Source organism: Drosophila virilis, chromosome 5 (genome assembly GCF_030788295.1).
Source record: "Drosophila virilis strain 15010-1051.87 chromosome 5, Dvir_AGI_RSII-ME, whole genome shotgun sequence".
NCBI classification, from domain to species: Eukaryota; Metazoa; Arthropoda; class Insecta; order Diptera; family Drosophilidae; genus Drosophila; species Drosophila virilis.
In genome coordinates this window covers 6,105,782-6,124,014 of record NC_091547.1, presented here as the reverse complement: position 1 = coordinate 6,124,014, position 18,233 = coordinate 6,105,782, and the positions used below count along the sequence as shown (strand labels likewise).

Below are 18,233 nucleotides of genomic sequence, written 5' to 3'. Positions count from 1 at the left end.
CTGCCGTTGCTTCCTCCAGCATGGTGTCTGTGGCATTTCTTTTCGAGATAATCAGCTCCTTCCTGACCCTGTTAGCAATACGACGATAGATCCTGTCAATCGTGGGGTCCTGGGTACGGACATACTCCCTCCTCAGTCGCTTTTTTAGGGCGAGAAGACCTTCCAATATGGGGGAAAACGTCCTTGGCCGCTGGCTTGTAGGGGCTGAGTAGATATGTGCGGGCGCAGCGTTGGCGGCTGCGGCATGTACTTGGTCCAACAGGGTTTGTACTGCAGCGTCGACGTCCTCAACTGACAGAATCTGCGTGTTTAGGTTGATCAAGCTATTTAGTTCGGCCTTAAATCGTTGGATGTTCGACCCAGGGAGGACAAGCCTGCGCTTTTTTGGGATCCTTTGTGCAGCCGTGTTGATCGTTGTGAGGAGTGGCAGATGGTCGGAAGATAGATCATACTCTTCGCGAACCGATAGTACGCTGTTGGGGATGCCCTTGAATATAAAAAAGTCGATACAGGAAGGCGTACTTTGCCGGTTGTACGGAAAGTGGGTAGGTCTACCGGTGGCCAGTACCTGGGCTGAGCAGGGAGTGAGCGCCTCATGGAGCGCAGTGCCTCTGCTGTCAGCTCTGTAGTTTCCCCACAGTCTGTGCTTAGCGTTGAAGTCGCCTCCAACGATGAATTTGGGGCCAAGCTGGCCAAACAGGGAATCAAATTCCGCTCGGTTCCAGGGGATGTTTGGTGGTAGGTATGCTGCCGCAACGAGGATTTCGCCCAAGGGAGTCTCCACCATGATAGCAGCCAGCTGTGTGTCGCTGGAGGTCACTGTGTGTAGATGGTAGTGTGCTAAATCCTGCTTTGCCAGCACTACAGCACCACCTCTGGCTCGTCCTGTAGGGTGATCCGCACGGTAGCAGACGTACCCCTCCATTGTTAGGTACAAGTTTGTGTGCAGATGTGTTTCTGAGATGAGCATGATGTCTACATCATGCTTTTTCAGAAAAAGCTTGAGCTCGTTAGCATTTTGGAGGATGCCACGAGCGTTCCACGATCCGAGACGTAACTGGGTAGCCATTATTTGCGGCTTTTTGGGAATCTAAGCTGCGGGGAACCTTGCGCATCCTTTAGCTCTTTAATGCTAACCAGAATGGTTGCAACTGCGGCATTCAGTGCTGCAATGGACTGCTGGAGGTTTTGAAGGATGCCTCCAAGGGAAGCGTCTTGCTCCTGAGGCCCTTGCAGTGGTTGTTGGAGCTGCATTGGATTGACGGTGGGCTGAAGAGTGCGCGCTGGGGGTTGGCGGACTTGTACATGATGGCCTGGCCGTAGCGCATCGCCGTTGATGATGACATTGCCAGGACTGAGTGGATTAGCTAAATGTGCAAAAGAATCAATTAGCCTGCAGTTGGTGCTCTAGAGAAGCGCAGACTTACCGCTAGCCAGCGCCAGGAGACCGAGCAGAAATGCGAGCGACAGGAATTTCATGTTGATTGATTTTGGTTTTGTTGTTTTGTTTGATTGCTTGAAAGACTCAAGAAGACTGATGCCTTACAACTTGGCCAGCTATGCTTTTATAGCTAAACTGCAACCAGACTCTGAGCTAAATGCGTCTGACCGTTATCAACCGACTGGGGGATACGAACTTGGAATTGGAATTGCCCGGTGCCAGAGGCGAGCGTCAAGTCAAGTTTGAAAAATTTCCCAATTGCGTTGCGGCAATGCGAATCTAGTTGGATTTTTATTATATGGAATATGCACTGTAGAGAATTACAAGCTGTCTGTGAGAGTGGGAGAGAGAGAGAGAGAGAGAGAGAGAGAGAGAGAGAGGGCAGTATCTATAAACTGGGTTTAATAGTGCTATCATAAAAGTTGCCAAAGGCATGTAAGTTATTGGATAGAGGGCATACTCGTAACATGAGCATATATATATATATATATATATATATATATATATATATGTGTATATATTCCTGAACAATTATTGGCTAGCTCGAGGTTCTCCTGGAGAAATATGAAACTAAATTAAAAAACTCGCACCTCAAACCAATAAAATAATTATTCTAGTTATATATTTCTGCATTACTGCACATGGTCTTTTGCAGGGTATTTCACAGTCTATCAAACTTTTTTTTCACATTCTAACTTGTTTTATTTGTCATATTTGTTTGCATTTACGATCGAATTTCCATTTCAATTGCGACGTCTGAAGCCTGGCGCCCCCCGTGCTATATGTTAATTAACTTAATTCTTAATACATTTCCGACTAATTGTTAAAACGTGTTTTAATGTTGTTGTTGTTTAATGTTATTCTTGTTGTTATCGTTGTTGACTTCACGCTGCATTTGATAAAAGAATTACGCACGTAACTTGGAATTCCGAACTAGTTGAAGCAAACATAATTCCCAAGAACTATGCAAAGCAAATGCAGTTTTATAAATATTAATTATTACAGATAAATAATTTTAAAGGCCAGTTTAAGTTAAAGATATGACGTTCTTCGGTTGCATATAAATTAAATAATTATTGCAATAGTATGATAGGAAGGAAAATATATGCACATATAGAGCTTTATACGAATCAGTCTTCGTTCGACGTATACTTAATATTTCAAATATAACTGTACTGCATAAATGGAAATGATATATTTATACAAAACAAGCTAGTTGTCATTTTTATAGTCTCATAGATGACACACAGATGGCCAACAAGGCTGATAGCATTGTTTATACGCTTTATAAGGCCGCCGCAACCTTCCGTTTGCTGTACACAATTGCATAACTAAATGATACCCTTTACTCTTCACTACAGGGTATAGTAAGCAGTTGAAATGCATATCTTGCACATTTGGTATTACAATATATCAACTATCAAGTATTTCTCATATTATATAAATTTCCAGTATATTTGCACAATATTCTTGAAGTGTAAAGGTAGGGTATTCTCTAGCTGAGCACAACACATTTCGTTCATATTTCCTTACTATACTGTAAATATAGAAACAGGGTATTCTCTAGCCGCACACTATTTATTTTCCAGTGTATTAATTTCCAAAATATTATTGAAATATTAAGATAGGGTATTCTATAGTCGAGCAACAACGCCTCATGCCGTCTAAGTTGTTTTAATGCGATCTATTTATTCAACATGTGCAAAACATATTTTCATATATATATATTTTCTTTTTACACTTTGATTACATTCCATCAATATAGAGGGGGGGTCAATAGTTCAAGCTCTTTGCAAATCAGCTCAGGGTCAAATAGTCAAGATCAAATATTGACAATTTTTATATTGACAGAACTTCAGCCAAGCTGAGATATTTGACACCTAAATTACCTAGACAGTAAATATAATATAAATTTTCTTTTAAATTTCGTTTTTTTTTGTAAGTTGATTTATTTTATCATTATTTAAATGCTAAGTTTAATTTGAAACGCAGTGTGTACATAAATATGGTGCCAACGGATTGAGGTAAGGCTAGGAAGCTGAACGGGATTCGTTCGGTTCGATTCGTCTATTTGCCGCCGTGGACATTGCAGTATTTGCAGTCGCCGTTGATGACCACATTGCCAGGATCGGGTGACAGGGGAACGGCTAAGGAGAGAGAGCGAGAGAGAGCAGAGCGAGATTTGGGGTTAATATATGTATTAATTTTAATCCGTTTTGGGCGTCGAACACTTACCACTAGCCAGAGCCAAGAGGCCGAGCACGAAAACGGTGACAACGGAGAAGAATTTCATATTGTTGCTGATTGTTGATTGTTCCACAAACGATTGAGTTGAACTGATGCAGTTGTTCGTCCAGGCTCGAACTTATATGGGAGCTCCAACAGTTACCTACAACGGGGAAATTCACAAATTGTCAGCGCAAATCAAATTGGGATTATCAACAAATCGAATGCATTCACTTAGACGCACTCTGTGTGTGTGTCTGTCAATGGCGAGCACTTGATAAGCCGCACAAGGGAAATTCCCCGCTTTGGGTTGGAGCTTATGTTCTGTTTATACCCCGTTGGGACACAGATATGTTTAAAAATATATTAAAATCAAAATAGACATGTTGTTAAAAATAAAAATCTAAAATTGAGTAACTGGGTTATTAAGTTGAAATTTGTGAATCAATCTTCTGTGCACTTTTTGTGAGCTCGAAAATAGCTGAAGTCTTCTGAGTTGTATTCATAGAGTATGTGAGTATGTGAAGCTCTGCCGATTTTAACTCTTTAAGTTTGTCCCACCATTTTCCCATTCTCTGTGTCTCTTTTCCTCCATCCTTACCCAATTCTACCGCTCTTCAAATTTATGAAAATCGCATAGAAAGGCTATAGAGAGTTTATTTATTATGCAGACTTACGCTCTCACTCTCTCCCTCTCTCTCTCTCTCTCTCTCTCTCTCTTTCTCACTTTCTTTAATTCTTGCTCTCCAAGTAAGTGCTTGTGCAAATCGTCTCTTACAGGGTATTTTCCAGTCGAGAACTAACAATTTACTAATTTCTCAATAAACTTAGTGGGAAATCGTATAAGTGGCTTTCTGAGAAGCATATACTTATTAGCATATATGTATGTATTCGCCAATGGATACTACGCATTCGCAGTGCAATCTTCCGTACAAAGTTGAAACGTGTTCTAAGTTCAGCTTAGCTTATACGCCGTCAAGGTATTGATAATGTGGGCAATTCCATACAATAAATCTGTATACTATATACATCAAATACACTGAATATAATATATACAGCATTGGTGTATTCAGCTTGAGGGTAATCTATCGATTGTTCCAGCCCAATCTCAGTTTCAATCGCGCACGATTCTTGGCAGACGCCTCTCGTCGCCAGTATAAAAGATTCATTCCAGCGAGCACAGCGTCAGGTTGAAGCTAACGAAATGAGGTGTTTAATGCTGCTAACGTTTTTGATCTTGGCCATGCTGGCCCTCAGCGCTAGAGGTAAGTCCGATCTTTCAGCTCTAAGCCACGACTCACAACGAATCAAACTCTTTCAGCTGGCAAGGTGACCATCAAGGGCGAATGCGTGGATTGCAATAGACCCGATGCGGCTACGACAACAACACGTCGGCCGAGCACCGCACATGGCGGACATGGACGCACGACCACACCGAGGCCCAAGCCGAAGAGCCACAAGACATCGTCGGAAAGTGACGAAGATTTGAGCCTGGGCGACTGGAGTCTGAGCCAGGGCGCACACGGGGCACAGCACATCTCGGGTGGATCACGCCACAAGCGGCAGCGTCAGGTGATAATAACGGATCCGGCCTTCGGTAACGGCGGCTGGTCAGGTGGTCGTGTGACCACACTCGATTCCCGTGGACGTCCCGGCGTTCTGGTGCGCAACGATGACTGCGTTGGCTGCAACATAAACGGCTAAGGGGTACTCCCCCCTCACGGAGCGGGCGGAAGCGGGCGTTTTTAACCTGTGCCAATAAACGAACTACAGTGTTCCCCTGTTCCCCGTATGGCCACATTGTGATTTTTATTGTTGTTAACCTTGCTTTGTAAACCGGTTAGAGCTCATGGAATTTCCACTGGCATCGCGCTTTTTCCGCTGAATTCCCATTGTTATCAAAAGCCGAGCAGCGTATATAAAGCTCTGCTCGGGCCAAGCGGCAGCAACAGATGCCAATTGAATTCACATTTGCAATGAAGTTATTTTTGATCTGTGCTCTGTTTGCCGCAGTCTTGGCATTGGCGGGTAAGCATTCCCGCATCTATGTGCCCACAGCTCCTTAACACGATCCCGATCTTTCGCTCTCTCTCTCTCTCTCGCACTCTGTCTCCGCCTGCCCAGCCGGCAATGTGGTCATCAATGGCGCCTGCCGGGACTGCTCGCCGCCAGATGCTGAGACGCTGGTTGTGGGCGACAAGGTGTACAAGGGTCGGCCGGGACATGGCACCGTCTATATCAATGGACAGGACGACGATTCGAACGCTGTGCGCCCCCAGGCTGGCGGCGGTGGCGCACCCTTTGTGGTGCCCGAGGGCTACAGCGGTCGTGTGCCCGGCGGCTCCTTTGTGCACAATGCCGATTGCGCCGGCTGCGACATTACGGGCTGAACCAGTTGCTCCAAATCTGTGTATTTGCTAGGACTGAAATAAATGTGTTGTGCAGCGTCGAACGTAAAGTCAATTACCAAGTGTTGTGAGGGGTACGGCTGGGTGTGGCAGGGGTTGGGAGGCTTAAAAACAACTACTCGACCAGCAGGAACAGGTCTAATAAAAATAGCTACAGCAGCAGTTGAAGTAGTTATGAGGCTGTCGTAGACGAGGCTGAGAGCAGCTAGGTTTGTCTGATACCCTGTAAAAAAATGTTCTTCGCCTTAAAACTTTGCATTTGCATACCACTATATCATATAGCTGCCATAGAAACGATCAGTCCAAATGTAGATGCTCGTTTATCAAGATATCTTATCCAAACACGGCAATTATAAGTTGTACTATGCCCTCCACTTGTATGGACAACTTATCAAGATCGGACTACTATATGATTGATTGATCGATCGAAAGCTAGGTTCTTATATACGAACGGTCGGTCGAATTGATTTGTTGTGGGGCACTCATTTATCTTGATCGTATTCGCCAATTGAAACTTACTTTCTCACTTTGATAAGCCAAGAACTGTTTAGAGGGTAGCTCCCAGTCACACAATATGCACAATAATTTATTAAAAGCAAATAATATGGATTTTGCCCATAATTGATGTAACTTAAGATGTAACACAAAACCTGAGTTGACTTTAAATGGTGGGGCTTTGTTGTTGGGGCAAGCCCCAAATCCAGTTTCAGTCGCATTTCCCAGCGTCATTCCCAGCTGGCCTTTGCCATTGTTTGCGATACGAGAATCATTTTAAACATATTCTTGGGGGTTTAATTTTTACTATAATGATACGCCAGCTGCTGCCTGGCTATAAAAGCTGTCGACATCTTTGCGAACTTGTGCAGTCTTCAAGTATTCAAGTAATCAGCATGAAGTGGTTCTCGTTGTGCATTTTGCTTTTGGCATTTCTGGTTCTGATTGCAGCGGCGCCCGCCGGTAAGACCACTTGATAAAGACGCCTCTTTAGTTAGCATATTATTAATATGTGTGTATATATATGTTTGCTTTCGTGCAGGTCAGATACGCGTACGCACCTCCTCGACCAGACACGTGCGTGTGCGCAACGGCAACATCAAGTGGAACGGCGATTGCCACAATTGCGATATACGCACCACCAAAGACACGGCACAGGTGACCAGCACCAGAAATCGGCAATGGACTAAGAAATTCTAAAAGAAAAACCATGTTTAAGTAGTTATAAATATGTAGCTATAATATTTATATTAAAAAGTTAATTAAAAAGTAAGCTTGTCATATAAAGAATATTCAAATAAGTCTAGGAATACCTGTAGCAAGCCGAACATTTAATACCCTTGCATACTCTAGCCTTTTGCAGTTATGCGAGACAAGTGCAGCTCGTAAATGTTGAGTTTGTTGAAAATATCTTTGAAAATAGAATACTTTGCCATATGAGAGCCTACTTTTCGACCAACCTTTTCTGAGAGACTAGATCGCATAGAAACAGATAAACGGACAGACAGACAGTACGACGGATGGGAAGAAGGATGGACGGACGGACGGACAGTAAGACGGATGGGCAGAAGAAAGGACGGATAGATGGACAGACAGACGGACAGTAGGACGAATGGGCAGAGGGATGGACGGATAGATGGACGGACAGACGGACAAATATACGGGCGGACGGGCAGAAGGAAGGACGGATAGATGGACGGACAGACGGACAGAAATACGGACGAACAGACGGACATGCGAACGGGCGGCCAGAAACACGGATAGACAACAGACGGACATGACTATATCAAATCGGCCGTTGATCTGGAATATATATTACACTATCCGATCAGAGTTGTCAGCTTGTCTATGCGTTACACAATTCAGGAGAAAACTGGAATACCCTCAGCAAGGGCATAGAATATTTGAAGCTAGTCGTCAATCAGTTCCAGCTGCTTGCCACGCGATGGGGCAGCCTTGAGCTGCTTGGCTTAAAAATAAAAAAAATGGCTTCGACTTCGAGTTGGCTGTGGCTGCGGCTCGTTTACGGTGGCGCAACCCTTTGCTGCCGGCCATTACACGTGTTTCTTGGCTACAAATTTTTATGCCGCCTTTGTCGCTGTCCTTTGCCATAAAACCAGTCATTTCCTTGAGCAGCCTGTTTATTTATTTATTATTTTGCTTCAGTTTTCTTCTTATTTTTGTTCGTGTGTGTGTGTCCGGATTCGACATTCACGTTCTTCGTTTTTATTGCCCAAGCACGGAAGGGCCAACCGCTGTGCGCCTGTAAATGACTCCCCGGGCACCTTTATATTGACTCGTAAAATTGCGACATTTAGAGTCGCAACCCCCTCACACACTCTGCCACACCCTCAGACCAAGCAACCACCCGCACTTCCGGTCGTTTGTCTTTTGTGTTGCCTGCTTTTCGGCGCCGCGACGACTTGCTTAGCGCTATTATTATTATTATTATTTTTTGTCCTCTTCTTATTATAAATTTGATTTTTATTTGCCTCACAGTTGTTGGCCGACAACGATTTTTATAGTCGAGTGTTTTGCCCAAAGCTCCTGGATTACTTTTCTTGCGGAGGGTTGCTTAATTATGAGGTGCACCGAGTTGAAGGCAGAGCTGCCCACAAGCAACAGGGTATGCACTAGCCGGCTAAGACTTCGCGGGATTTTCTTCACTTTTTCGTAGCAAATACGCTTTTTATTTAACAGGGTATTAAATCGTCGAATACCCCAATTAAATTGTTTTCTGCTGCCGCTTTGGTTGCCGTCAGCGACGGAAATTGACTTTGAAAATGCTTCAACGTTGCTTTTGCTTCAGGATGCGAAGGCCTTTCGCCCCACTCCGCGCAAGAAGGGACTCGAATGGAGGCATTAAGATTGTGGGAAGGGGCCACGCCCACAGAGGGCAAGCACTTAACCGTTAGCTGTTGCTATCAGCTTTAACTTTCGGTCCGATTTACACTTGACATTGTACCTATAGCCCATAGCTTTGCTTTTGTTTGGCATCCAGCTGAAACTTTATTCATTTCAAAATGTACAAGTCAAGGGGCCAGGGATGGGATTGGTGTTGGGCTGTAGGCGTGGCCGAAATGATTTATTGGATTTTTGAAGAGCAATCGAGCGCACAGCTTCAATGTTAAGCGTAAACGCGTTCATAATTAATTTCAGTCTATTTTTTTTTGTTTTTTTCAGACATTGCGCATACGCAACGTTGCACGGACGCAAAGTGCGAGCCTTGCCGAATGTAAGTATATATATTGGTATCTATGTATATATATGATATATCTACTATTTTTAACATCTCCTTTATTGCTGTCATTTGAATCTTATTATTTCGGCTCTGCGCTCTCTTTATTTCCATTCGTTTGTCTGGCTGCCAGCGAAAGTGACCCGCAATTTATTTAACGTTTTTATTATTTTATTTCTGCCCCCCTTTAAATGAATTTCAACCCCTTTCAGCGGAGTGGTTGTTGTTGTTGTTGTTGCGCATTTAAGTGGCATTTTCTGTTGCGCAACGCACAGGATGCGAGAATGCCAGCCGAGCGTATGATATAAATTAATGAATAATTGAGAGCATTTTATGCGCTGCTGTCAGGAAATGTTTATATTGAAGTTAAAGGAAATGTTCAAGCTGTTGAAACTCAGCAGCACTTTAATATTTACAAATGATATTAATTTTCATTTGATGAAAACAATTCGTAAATTTTACTAGTCAATGCTTTAAGTTAAATATATAAAATGGCATGAGTTGCGTTATAAATACAAAAAAATGTAAAATAAAAATAAAAAGTTGTTATTCAAATTGTGAGCACACAATTATTTTTGCCTTTGGCATTTGCATTGTGCACTTGTAATTATTTTGTTGCATACTTTTTGGAGCAATTTGTCGCGCTGTTTTATTTCGCTTATTTATTGTCTGATTTATCAAAATGTTAATTTTCACATTTTATTTTGATATTATTTATGAATCAATATATATATTTATTAAAGGCATATTTACAGCACATTTGCCGTCTATACAGTCAGATAATTTTTTATTAATCATGCATGAATGCATTTTCTGAATAGAGTTCAACATATGAGCTCACAATAAACGAACGCATTTAGAATGCACGCTAATATTAATTGAATTATAATAATTAATGTTATTTATATTTACGCTAGAAGAGAACAATGAATTTTGTATATTAAAAAAGTAGACATTTTGAATACTTAAATTAAAATATATACATAAATTGGACAATTTGTATAATTAAAAAATGGAATCATCGACCTTTTAGGGGAGTATTTATATTGTGTGCTGTCCTTTCATGAGCTTTCACGAGCTTTCTCCAAGTAAAAGATATTTCCAGAGCTTAGTTTTCAGCAACAACTATAAAGTAGTATACATTGAGCTTTAAGCCAAATGTGGTGTTGTCTTGAAGCTTTAATGTGCTTTCAAAGCGTCTTAAGATAAGATAATTGGCCAAAACTTCTTCTACATTTACTGTGAAAGAGCTTTAAGATAAATGTGCTCTAAGCAATTTATTAACCTAAATGCTTTCATGAGCTTTAATCGTGTCTCAACTGAAGAGACGTTGCCAGAAGCTACTATTTACCGATAACTCTAGAATGCTATGCATTGAGCTTTAAGTCAAATTGAGCGTAAGCAATTAACTAAGTTAAAAGTATTAATGTGCTTTCGAAACTGCTTTACGTGGAGCAAGTTGGCAAAGTCTACTTTGAGTAACTCTTTTAAAATGCTATTCAATGAGCTTTAAGCTTAACTGAGCGCCATCAATTAGCTTATCTGTAAGCTTTGATGTGCTTTCAAAGCTTCTTAAAGTGGCAAATAAAGTCCGATGCTGCTTATAATTAATTACTTTAAAATAATTCACTGAGCATTTAGCTAAATTGAGTGTAGACAATGAATATAGCTAAACAGGCTGCCGTGAGCTGTCAAAGCTCTTTGCAGCAGATATTTCACTTCTTTGCATTTCTTTATTGTCCTCATATTCAATTAAGTTCAGTGGGAGCGAAGTTCTTTGCCTGCAAAGCAGCTGCAAGAGGAGACAGAGAAAAAAGACTCAGTTCGTGTAGCAATCGGAAATCTAGCTTCAATAGCACTTCCACAATCTCCTCTTCTGTGTTCCCCGCTTTCCGGCCCCCTTCACTGTAATCATTGAATGTGCTCAGCATGAAACTTACCTTGGGACTGATTTCATTTTCGTAATTACCACAGCGTCTGTGCCTGCCCCTGCCACACAGCTGCTGCTGCTGCTGCTGCTGTTGTTGTTCTTGGTCAGCTGCAGGTGTCGGAGCTGCGGCTTAACGAGTTGATTAAATGCAGTAATTGATGAAATTGCGAACGAGAGAGCTTTAAAGGTGTAAATGGCTGGCTTTTGAATGCCGCCTGGCATTTGGGGATAAACATGTCATTGTCGTTAGAGATAACTGCACAGAATTTGGGTGTGTCGAATGGGGCAAGCTGCCGGTCCTCTCGACTGGACTGGACACTGGCGCATCAATCAAATAAGCACGAAATGCACACGTTTCATTTATAAATATTTGCGGCGAGGGTCGCACGACTTCACAAAAGGCATCAAGGCAAGGCAAGGCAAGGCAGGCAAGGCAGGGCAGGGGCAGGGGACTGCTGGCAAGGGTTCGGATTGCAGCCAAAAGGCAGAAATAAAAAATGATTTAAAAATTGAAAGGATTATGGGGCGAGCAGCAACGAAGCGCGTTAATGTTGATGCCGCCGCGGGGCGCACAGCGGCCAAATAACAAAAAGGGTCGCTTGCCAGCGAACGGCACACAGGGGGAGAGAGGAGCAAGGGGGGGAGATAGGGCAGATCCGCCTGAATATACATATAGATATATATACTCGTTGGTGTCGCTGTCAGTCAAACAAAACTGTGCAAAAATCAACGAGGCAATGCGAAACAAAAACCCATGCTGAAGGTTGCTGCCGGAAAGGGGAATAGGGGCACAGGGGAACAGGGGAACAGGGGAAGGCGGAGGGGGCGTGTGTGTGGGTTGAGGAAGCGAGCACACGGAGGCCAACGTTGTTGATGGTCAACAATATAATTTGAACAGGAATGAAAAATAAACGCGGCAAAACTGGGCGGGCCCCATGGAATCTGCAGGTCCTGCGCGCGCGTGTGTGTGTGTGTGCGTGTGTGTGTGTGTGTGTTTTTTAAAGTACACATTTCACTAGCTCTATATTATGCCCCGCAGGGACAACGGCAGAACAAAGAAAAAGGAATCGTGCAACTTTTGTATAAATCAAATCAAATATGTGAACAAAATGTTTTCTCAGTTGTCGCCGAATGTTTGGAGACGAATGTGCGAACAAATCAGCTTTCATGAGAGCTTTGCAGATATTACGAAATATTTTTTGATACAGTGGCTGCGAACTGAATATAAGAAAATTACTCTTATGATTTATAACATAATATCGTAAATAATAACAAATATATTATATATATAATAAAAGAAATGTCATACTGAAGAATGTGTTACATAAATTACTTTAAAAAACTATCTTTTATTTAATGCACATAGAATTTGAATTAAAACTTATAAAATGTAACATTAGAAACTCTTCTTCTGGGTCTACTAATTAATATATTGCAAAATATCTTCTATTTAAGTCATTTTTTTTTTGCAAATTAAATAAACTTTTTCATTTTCAATTATTTCGTGCTTATTTTCTTGAACAATTTCTGTTTGGATTCCAATGCTTCCCCCCCACTGCATTGTCACATGCAATATATTTCGATGTCTCTCAATCTGCAGCTGCATGTGTCGATCCGAGTTTGTTTCAGGTTCATTTGGACACGGAATGTCGCGGCACGCACTGTTCGCTGTAATAGCCAGTGTATATCGTCCATTTTGCGGTTGATAACTGACAAGACAAGATATTTCTAACAAATTAATAAACTATATGAGCTCAGCTCAAGTGGAAAAACCCAGCGGCAACAGCCACTGTGCACCACCAGCACCACACTGACAATTATGAAATACACGATGTATCCTCTCCCGCCCCCTTTGCCACTCTCTCTCTCAGTCTCTGCTGCGGCTAACTGTCTGCCGTTGTCCAGTTTGCACAGTTTGAATGAGAACATATACAAGTATGTATATATATATATAAGTGTGTGTGTGTGTGTGTGTGTGTGTGTAAAACTTTGTGCTGGGGATTTGTTTCTGCTCATGCTGTTGCTCCTGCTGCCGTTTGGCTGTGAAACAGCTGCTATTGCTGCCTGACCAAGCTAGCAAAACTCAATTTATTGTTGGCCGCCGCAGGGCAACTGTCCGCCCCCGTACCACTCCCCCCCCCCCTGCCCACTCCTCGCCCACCGCCTGCCGCCTGCTCAGCAAATTTCTATAGCTTTTGGTTTTGCTTTTCGCCTTGTGGTTGTTATTTTTTTCAAGTTGGGGGTTCGTGTATTTTTGTCTTGCTGCTGACTGCTGAAAATTGAAAATCATAATCGCATCAACTTTACCAGCAGCAGCAGCAGCAGCAGCAGCAGCAGCAGCAGTAGCAGTAGCAAACTTTCTGAGCCGTGTGGCCAAAGTTTTGTGTCTCGGCCGAGCGCCTTCAAGTAGGCAACGAAATGGCGTGGAGATTCGAAGCATGCCAGGCTAGATAATTTGCAGTGGATTTGTTATGCCACCGAAGCAAGTAAAGTATATATATAGCTAGTTGTCTCTCTCTCTCGCTCTCTCTGTTTGTGTGCGTGCGAAAAGTTTTAGTTAACCTTTGCTTTCAGTTATTTAGTTTCTTATCGCACATTTTGCATAACAATGCGCCCATTAAAACTTTTTCTGTGCTGCAACTATGCTCATTTCTTTAAAGAGCTTTAAAAGCACTTGAAAGCTTTTGTGCGATTAATTGTTTTATGAGCTGCTTTATAGCATAGCAAACGGGAGCTTTTAAAGCACCTGAAAGCTTGCAGTTAAAATGTTTTGCAACATAACATTTTTAAAAGAGCTGTCAAAGCACATGGAAGCTTACAATTTGTTTACAATCTGAAATTTCAACTTTCTTATTTATTTCTTCAATTTTTTAGTCTACTCAGAGCATTCGATTAAAAGATTTCAAAGCACATGAAAGCTTTTCGTTCAACTTAATTGCTGAAAGCTTAACAATCTTCACTATAACTCAAATGTTTTGCTCTAGTCAGCCAGCTACAGCTGGAGGCTTTGCAGCCTAGCTACATGTTTGCCACATAAAAGTTGCATGTGCAACTCGAGGCAACTCGGGCACATAAAACAATGGCATGCAACATAAACAGAAACTGGCAAAAAGTTTTTAGCTCAAGTGACGTTAACTAGTTGGCTGCTTGTCTGTGCTTTTTGCGGCCTTTCAAGTTGCCAAGTTATTTGCCAGCAATCAGAATCAGTGCAGGCCAACAACTTGCCGCAAGCTGCCAGTTTCCAGTATCGTATATTAAGTGGCTCGTCTGCAGTTGCCTCATCTGCTGCTGCGTAGGTTGCACTCACTTAGCCCAGCTCGGGCTAGAATTAGCGCTGCTCTGCGCGCCCGCCTGTCTGGGGCAACATGATGTGGCAAGTTCTGTTCCATAGTCTGCCAACGCTCAACAGTTTTGTGCGGTTTGTGCTGCGTAATTGTTGATTTTATGCGTACAGCGCTGCCATTAAGTCTTCGCAACATGCGGCTACCGTTGTCAGCGTGAAATGCGTCAAATTACCGCACGGCTGAGTGGAGACCAGCACCAAGACACAGCCAGCAATTAAGTCGAACCTGTACCAGCAACAGGAATCAGTACCCAGCGCCCAGTGCCAACAGCTGAAGCCTCCTTGTTCAGCTGTCACTAATTAATGTCAATGTCAAGTGGTGCTGCAATTGAAATAGCTTAGAGCTCCGATCTCAATTCCAACATCTAGTTCAAATACGGCAACAAATTAAGTTACTTTGCAATGGACTTTAACCGCATGGCAAAGAAACACATTTAAAGTATACGCATTTTGACTAATTACTCTCATTGTCAAGTGTTCTTGTGATTAAAAGCAGCTAGAATTTGTTGGCTGCACAAGCTAAATGGGAGCGGACAGTTGTATGGATTTGCAATGAACTTTAACTTCATGGTAAATATTTACATGTATATATAAGGTATCTATGTATGATCTATGTATTTAATTTGTCCATAAAATGTTAACAAATATTTATTTAATATTTCACTTCATTTCACTTCGTTTCTAAAAACTCCTTTCGAGAGTTCAATAATCTGGCAACACTGGAACAACTGTTAATCATGCTGTCTCGCTCTAATGGTTGATATTTCAATTAATTGAATTTCAATCTTAATTAAAGTAATTCAATACACAATACACAAAAATACATATGATGAAATTAATTTATTGTATAATTACAAACTTGGCAATAACACAAGTGAACTCATTATGTAATGAACGAACCTTTGTCTGATGAAAAAAGAAACAAAAGCAAGATGAAGAAGAAGCAGAGAAAAAGGCGGCGAACATCATAATAAAATTAACATTAAAGTGGCAAGGCAAAAGGGATCATAAAAATGAAATCAACGTATTAACTACATGCCAGACAGCAGCATAACGCACAGCCACACAACCATAAACACACACAGGCACACACACACACAGGCACACACATTTATAGTCATAACAAGCTCACGCCATATCCTCATCCAGCAGCTGGGCAGATAAAACGCAACGAAATAAAATCAATTCAAATAAAAGCATAAATACGACCACAGGAAATGAAAATGACGATGACTCCGTTGCCTTGCCTTTGTGCACCCCAACCCCCCCCCCCCCTCCCCCAGCACCAACGGCACATTCCTGACGCACCCTTGCGCGCACACGCAGCGCCCAAAAGCGGCCCCCTTAGGGTTGGGCCTGCAGATGACTGTAACTGTTGTGCTCGAGTGTGGCGGTTGCGGGGCGCGAGCGGTGCGGGCGAACATGTAAGCGCACATTTTACGGCACAAGCATTTTCGCTTAATAAAATGTTAAGTGGGGGAGAAAAAGGGCGGCAGACAAAAAGCGACAGCGCCACTGCCAAGTTGACTGTGCGTGTGTGTGTGTGTGTGTGTGTGCCAAAGGACTTGCAAAGGAGGAGCGAAGCGACAGATAGACAGAACAACCAACTGGCCGACAAACTGACTGTCAGCCAAGCAGCGGCGCAGCCAGAGTCGTAAAATTATATTTACAACACAAACAAAGCTGTCGACAAGGCAGCAGCAGCAGCAGCAGCAGCAGCAGCGACTGCGACGACAAGAGCGAGGATGAATACAATGATAAGCATGAAGCGGATGAGACACACACACACACACATACACACGCGTACATGTGCGCCCGCTCTCTGCCTGTCCCACTCTCTCTCTCTCTCTCTCTCTCTCTTGAAGCGCCTGCAAAAAGGGCGCCGTGTGCTTTGTTGAGCGCCAGGCAAGAGATGAGACCGAGGCGCCCAGCAATTTCCCGCACTCAAAAAATAACAATGGCGCGTTGAAAATATCCGCTTCCGCTACCAAAGGCAAAAAAAAAAAAAAAAAAACCTGCGAGTGCGAGCGAGAGCGCCAAGCAACGCAGCTGCGACTTTAACTGTTGTGCGCCAAAGCGAGAGCGCCGCAAAACGTCAGAACGTGCGACAGGCAGGCAACAACACTCCGCAAGTAACAACAACAACAAAATGTAATATAAAAAAAAATGTAATTCAATTTAAGCACAATGAAATCATATTTTGCAACAAAATGTACAAAATTCAGTTTTGGCCCTTGGAAGCTGACAACTTGAAAATGCTTTTCATTTGTTCGCTCGGGCATGTGTCTGTGTGTCTCTCTCTCTCTCTCTCTCTGTGTGTGTGTGTGCGTGTGTGCATAGCTATGTCAGCTGGCAATTCCATTTCTATTAGCATTAGGTGGACAGCCCAATAGTGTGGCAGGTGGCTGTTTGTGTGTGTGTGTAGGGCGGCTGCTGCGCGTGTTGCGACTAGAATATGTTGGCATAAATATTTATACGCTTGCAGCGGGCGACACAAACACAGGCACAGTCGACAAGCCAAAGCACAAATATGCAAAGCTCTACGCTCTCCGTGTGCGTGTGACTTTACTTTATGTGCACAGTATTAGCTCGCTGGAAAGGAAACACGCTTACAGTGGAAATGAGGAATATGCATATAAAAAACAGCATTTGGTAATATGTTTAATTAACTTCAATTTTTGATCAATTTTTTAACTCTTTCGACTAGCAAAGCTTTTGGCCACCAGCAAACACTTTCTTTCTGTCCGTTGACTGGTGGGTTCACTGTACCTGTGTGTGTGTGTGTGTGTGTGTGTGTTAGCTTGTAAATCACATTACGCCCGCTGGCACAGCTTTGCCACCAAGTAGGCAGCCAAGGATTCACACACGCTCAACGTCCTGCGGCTGACTAACTGTCCGTCCGTCCGTCCGTCCGTCTGTCTGTTTGTCCGTCTGACTGTTTGTTGTATTTGCAAATGGCAACTTGGACTTGTCAGGACTCGTTGCTGTTGTTGCTTATGCGCCTTTTGCCAGTTTTTGTCTGTCTTGTTTATTATTCATGCTGTGTGCTCCTTTACACCATTACAAGGACCTCTTGTGGTGGAGGCTGCGCTCTGTTTAAATGGCGCATAAAATATTAATAGCTTCATTAGCATTTGCACAAATTTCACATAATTACATAATCAGACGAGTGGGCAGGCTTAGCAGGGGGGGGGGGGGGTAAGCGCAGTTGTGGGCCAGCAAATCGAAAACGATGTGCAACATTTTGTGGCAACAAAGCCGCTTTACAGCATGAATTATATACAGTTTTCAAACTGAACGCCCACACACAGGCACAAACCAGCCGGAGTCCTTTTTGGCCAAATTGAGGTCCCTTTGCCGAGGGCACTGAGCCATAAAGCGAGCGCGTGTGACGATGGGCGGGTTGCGGGGTGCGGCGCTGGGCGGCCGCCAGTTGACAGCGGCAGCAGGGCATTTTGCCTATGAGCACGCCGGATTTGAAATATTGCCAAGCTGCTGGTTGATGTGTGAGACTGTTCGAGAGAGGACGAAAGGGGGGGGGGGGGGGGGGGCGGGTAAGAAGAAAGAGATGGCAAGCAATAAAATGAAAAATATTTCAACTTTAGCGAAAAGCGCACAAGGATATCAATTCCCAAAAGCACACAAAAATACAC

At 43.0% G+C, this 18,233-nt stretch overlaps 5 protein-coding genes across 5 annotated transcripts; 3 read left to right on the top strand and 2 right to left on the bottom strand.

Moving 5' to 3' along the window:
* Window positions 1-1,068: 1,068 nt before the first annotated feature.
* On the bottom strand, window positions 1,069-1,604 carry LOC138911336 (uncharacterized). Its single transcript, XM_070209778.1, has 2 exons — window positions 1,428-1,604; window positions 1,069-1,367 (listed from the first exon to the last, which is right to left on the bottom strand). The coding sequence occupies exons 1-2, from the start codon at window positions 1,477-1,479 to the stop codon at window positions 1,069-1,071; spliced, it is 351 nt and encodes a 116-aa protein (XP_070065879.1). The 5' UTR covers window positions 1,480-1,604.
* Window positions 1,605-3,365: 1,761 nt separating this feature from the next.
* On the bottom strand, window positions 3,366-3,836 carry LOC6625444 (bomanin Short 2). Its single transcript, XM_002050958.4, has 2 exons — window positions 3,677-3,836; window positions 3,366-3,588 (listed from the first exon to the last, which is right to left on the bottom strand). The coding sequence occupies exons 1-2, from the start codon at window positions 3,732-3,734 to the stop codon at window positions 3,509-3,511; spliced, it is 138 nt and encodes a 45-aa protein (XP_002050994.1). The 5' UTR covers window positions 3,735-3,836; the 3' UTR covers window positions 3,366-3,508.
* A 726-nt stretch (window positions 3,837-4,562) lies between these two features.
* LOC6625446 (uncharacterized) lies at window positions 4,563-5,459 on the top strand. The gene is made up of 3 exons (XM_015174701.2): window positions 4,563-4,647; window positions 4,769-4,932; window positions 4,989-5,459. The coding sequence occupies exons 1-3, from the start codon at window positions 4,565-4,567 to the stop codon at window positions 5,369-5,371; spliced, it is 630 nt and encodes a 209-aa protein (XP_015030187.2). The 5' UTR covers window positions 4,563-4,564; the 3' UTR covers window positions 5,372-5,459.
* A 104-nt stretch (window positions 5,460-5,563) lies between these two features.
* On the top strand, window positions 5,564-6,130 carry LOC138910858 (bomanin Bicipital 1-like). Its single transcript, XM_070209975.1, has 2 exons — window positions 5,564-5,695; window positions 5,792-6,130. Exons 1-2 carry the CDS (start codon window positions 5,620-5,622, stop codon window positions 6,055-6,057), a joined length of 342 nt encoding a protein of 113 aa, XP_070066076.1. The 5' UTR covers window positions 5,564-5,619; the 3' UTR covers window positions 6,058-6,130.
* Window positions 6,131-6,925: 795 nt separating this feature from the next.
* BomT1 (Bomanin Tailed 1) lies at window positions 6,926-7,342 on the top strand. Its single transcript, XM_002050961.4, has 2 exons — window positions 6,926-7,032; window positions 7,112-7,342. Exons 1-2 carry the CDS (start codon window positions 6,966-6,968, stop codon window positions 7,267-7,269), a joined length of 225 nt encoding a protein of 74 aa, XP_002050997.1. The 5' UTR covers window positions 6,926-6,965; the 3' UTR covers window positions 7,270-7,342.
* The last annotated feature ends 10,891 nt before the right edge of the window (window positions 7,343-18,233 follow it).

Bases quoted from the DNA above. Each gene is read 5' to 3' on its own strand.
- LOC138911336 (XM_070209778.1), bottom strand. From the start codon at position 1,479: ATGAAATTCCTGTCGCTCGCATTTCTGCTCGGTCTCCTGGCGCTGGCT. The intron at 1,368-1,427 runs GTAAGTCTGCGC...TTGCACATTTAG, and splicing joins TCTCCTGGCGCTGGCTAGCG to CTAATCCACTCAGTCCTGGC.
- LOC6625444 (XM_002050958.4), bottom strand. From the start codon at position 3,734: ATGAAATTCTTCTCCGTTGTCACCGTTTTCGTGCTCGGCCTCTTGGCT. The intron at 3,589-3,676 runs GTAAGTGTTCGA...CTCTCTCCTTAG, and splicing joins CCTCTTGGCTCTGGCTAGTG to CCGTTCCCCTGTCACCCGAT.
- LOC6625446 (XM_015174701.2), top strand. From the start codon at position 4,565: ATGGATACTACGCATTCGCAGTGCAATCTTCCGTACAAAGTTGAAACG. The intron at 4,648-4,768 runs GTATTGATAATG...CGATTGTTCCAG, and splicing joins TTAGCTTATACGCCGTCAAG to CCCAATCTCAGTTTCAATCG. The intron at 4,933-4,988 runs GTAAGTCCGATC...AAACTCTTTCAG, and splicing joins GCTGGCCCTCAGCGCTAGAG to CTGGCAAGGTGACCATCAAG.
- LOC138910858 (XM_070209975.1), top strand. From the start codon at position 5,620: ATGCCAATTGAATTCACATTTGCAATGAAGTTATTTTTGATCTGTGCT. The intron at 5,696-5,791 runs GTAAGCATTCCC...CCGCCTGCCCAG, and splicing joins CGCAGTCTTGGCATTGGCGG to CCGGCAATGTGGTCATCAAT.
- BomT1 (XM_002050961.4), top strand. From the start codon at position 6,966: ATGAAGTGGTTCTCGTTGTGCATTTTGCTTTTGGCATTTCTGGTTCTG. The intron at 7,033-7,111 runs GTAAGACCACTT...GCTTTCGTGCAG, and splicing joins GATTGCAGCGGCGCCCGCCG to GTCAGATACGCGTACGCACC.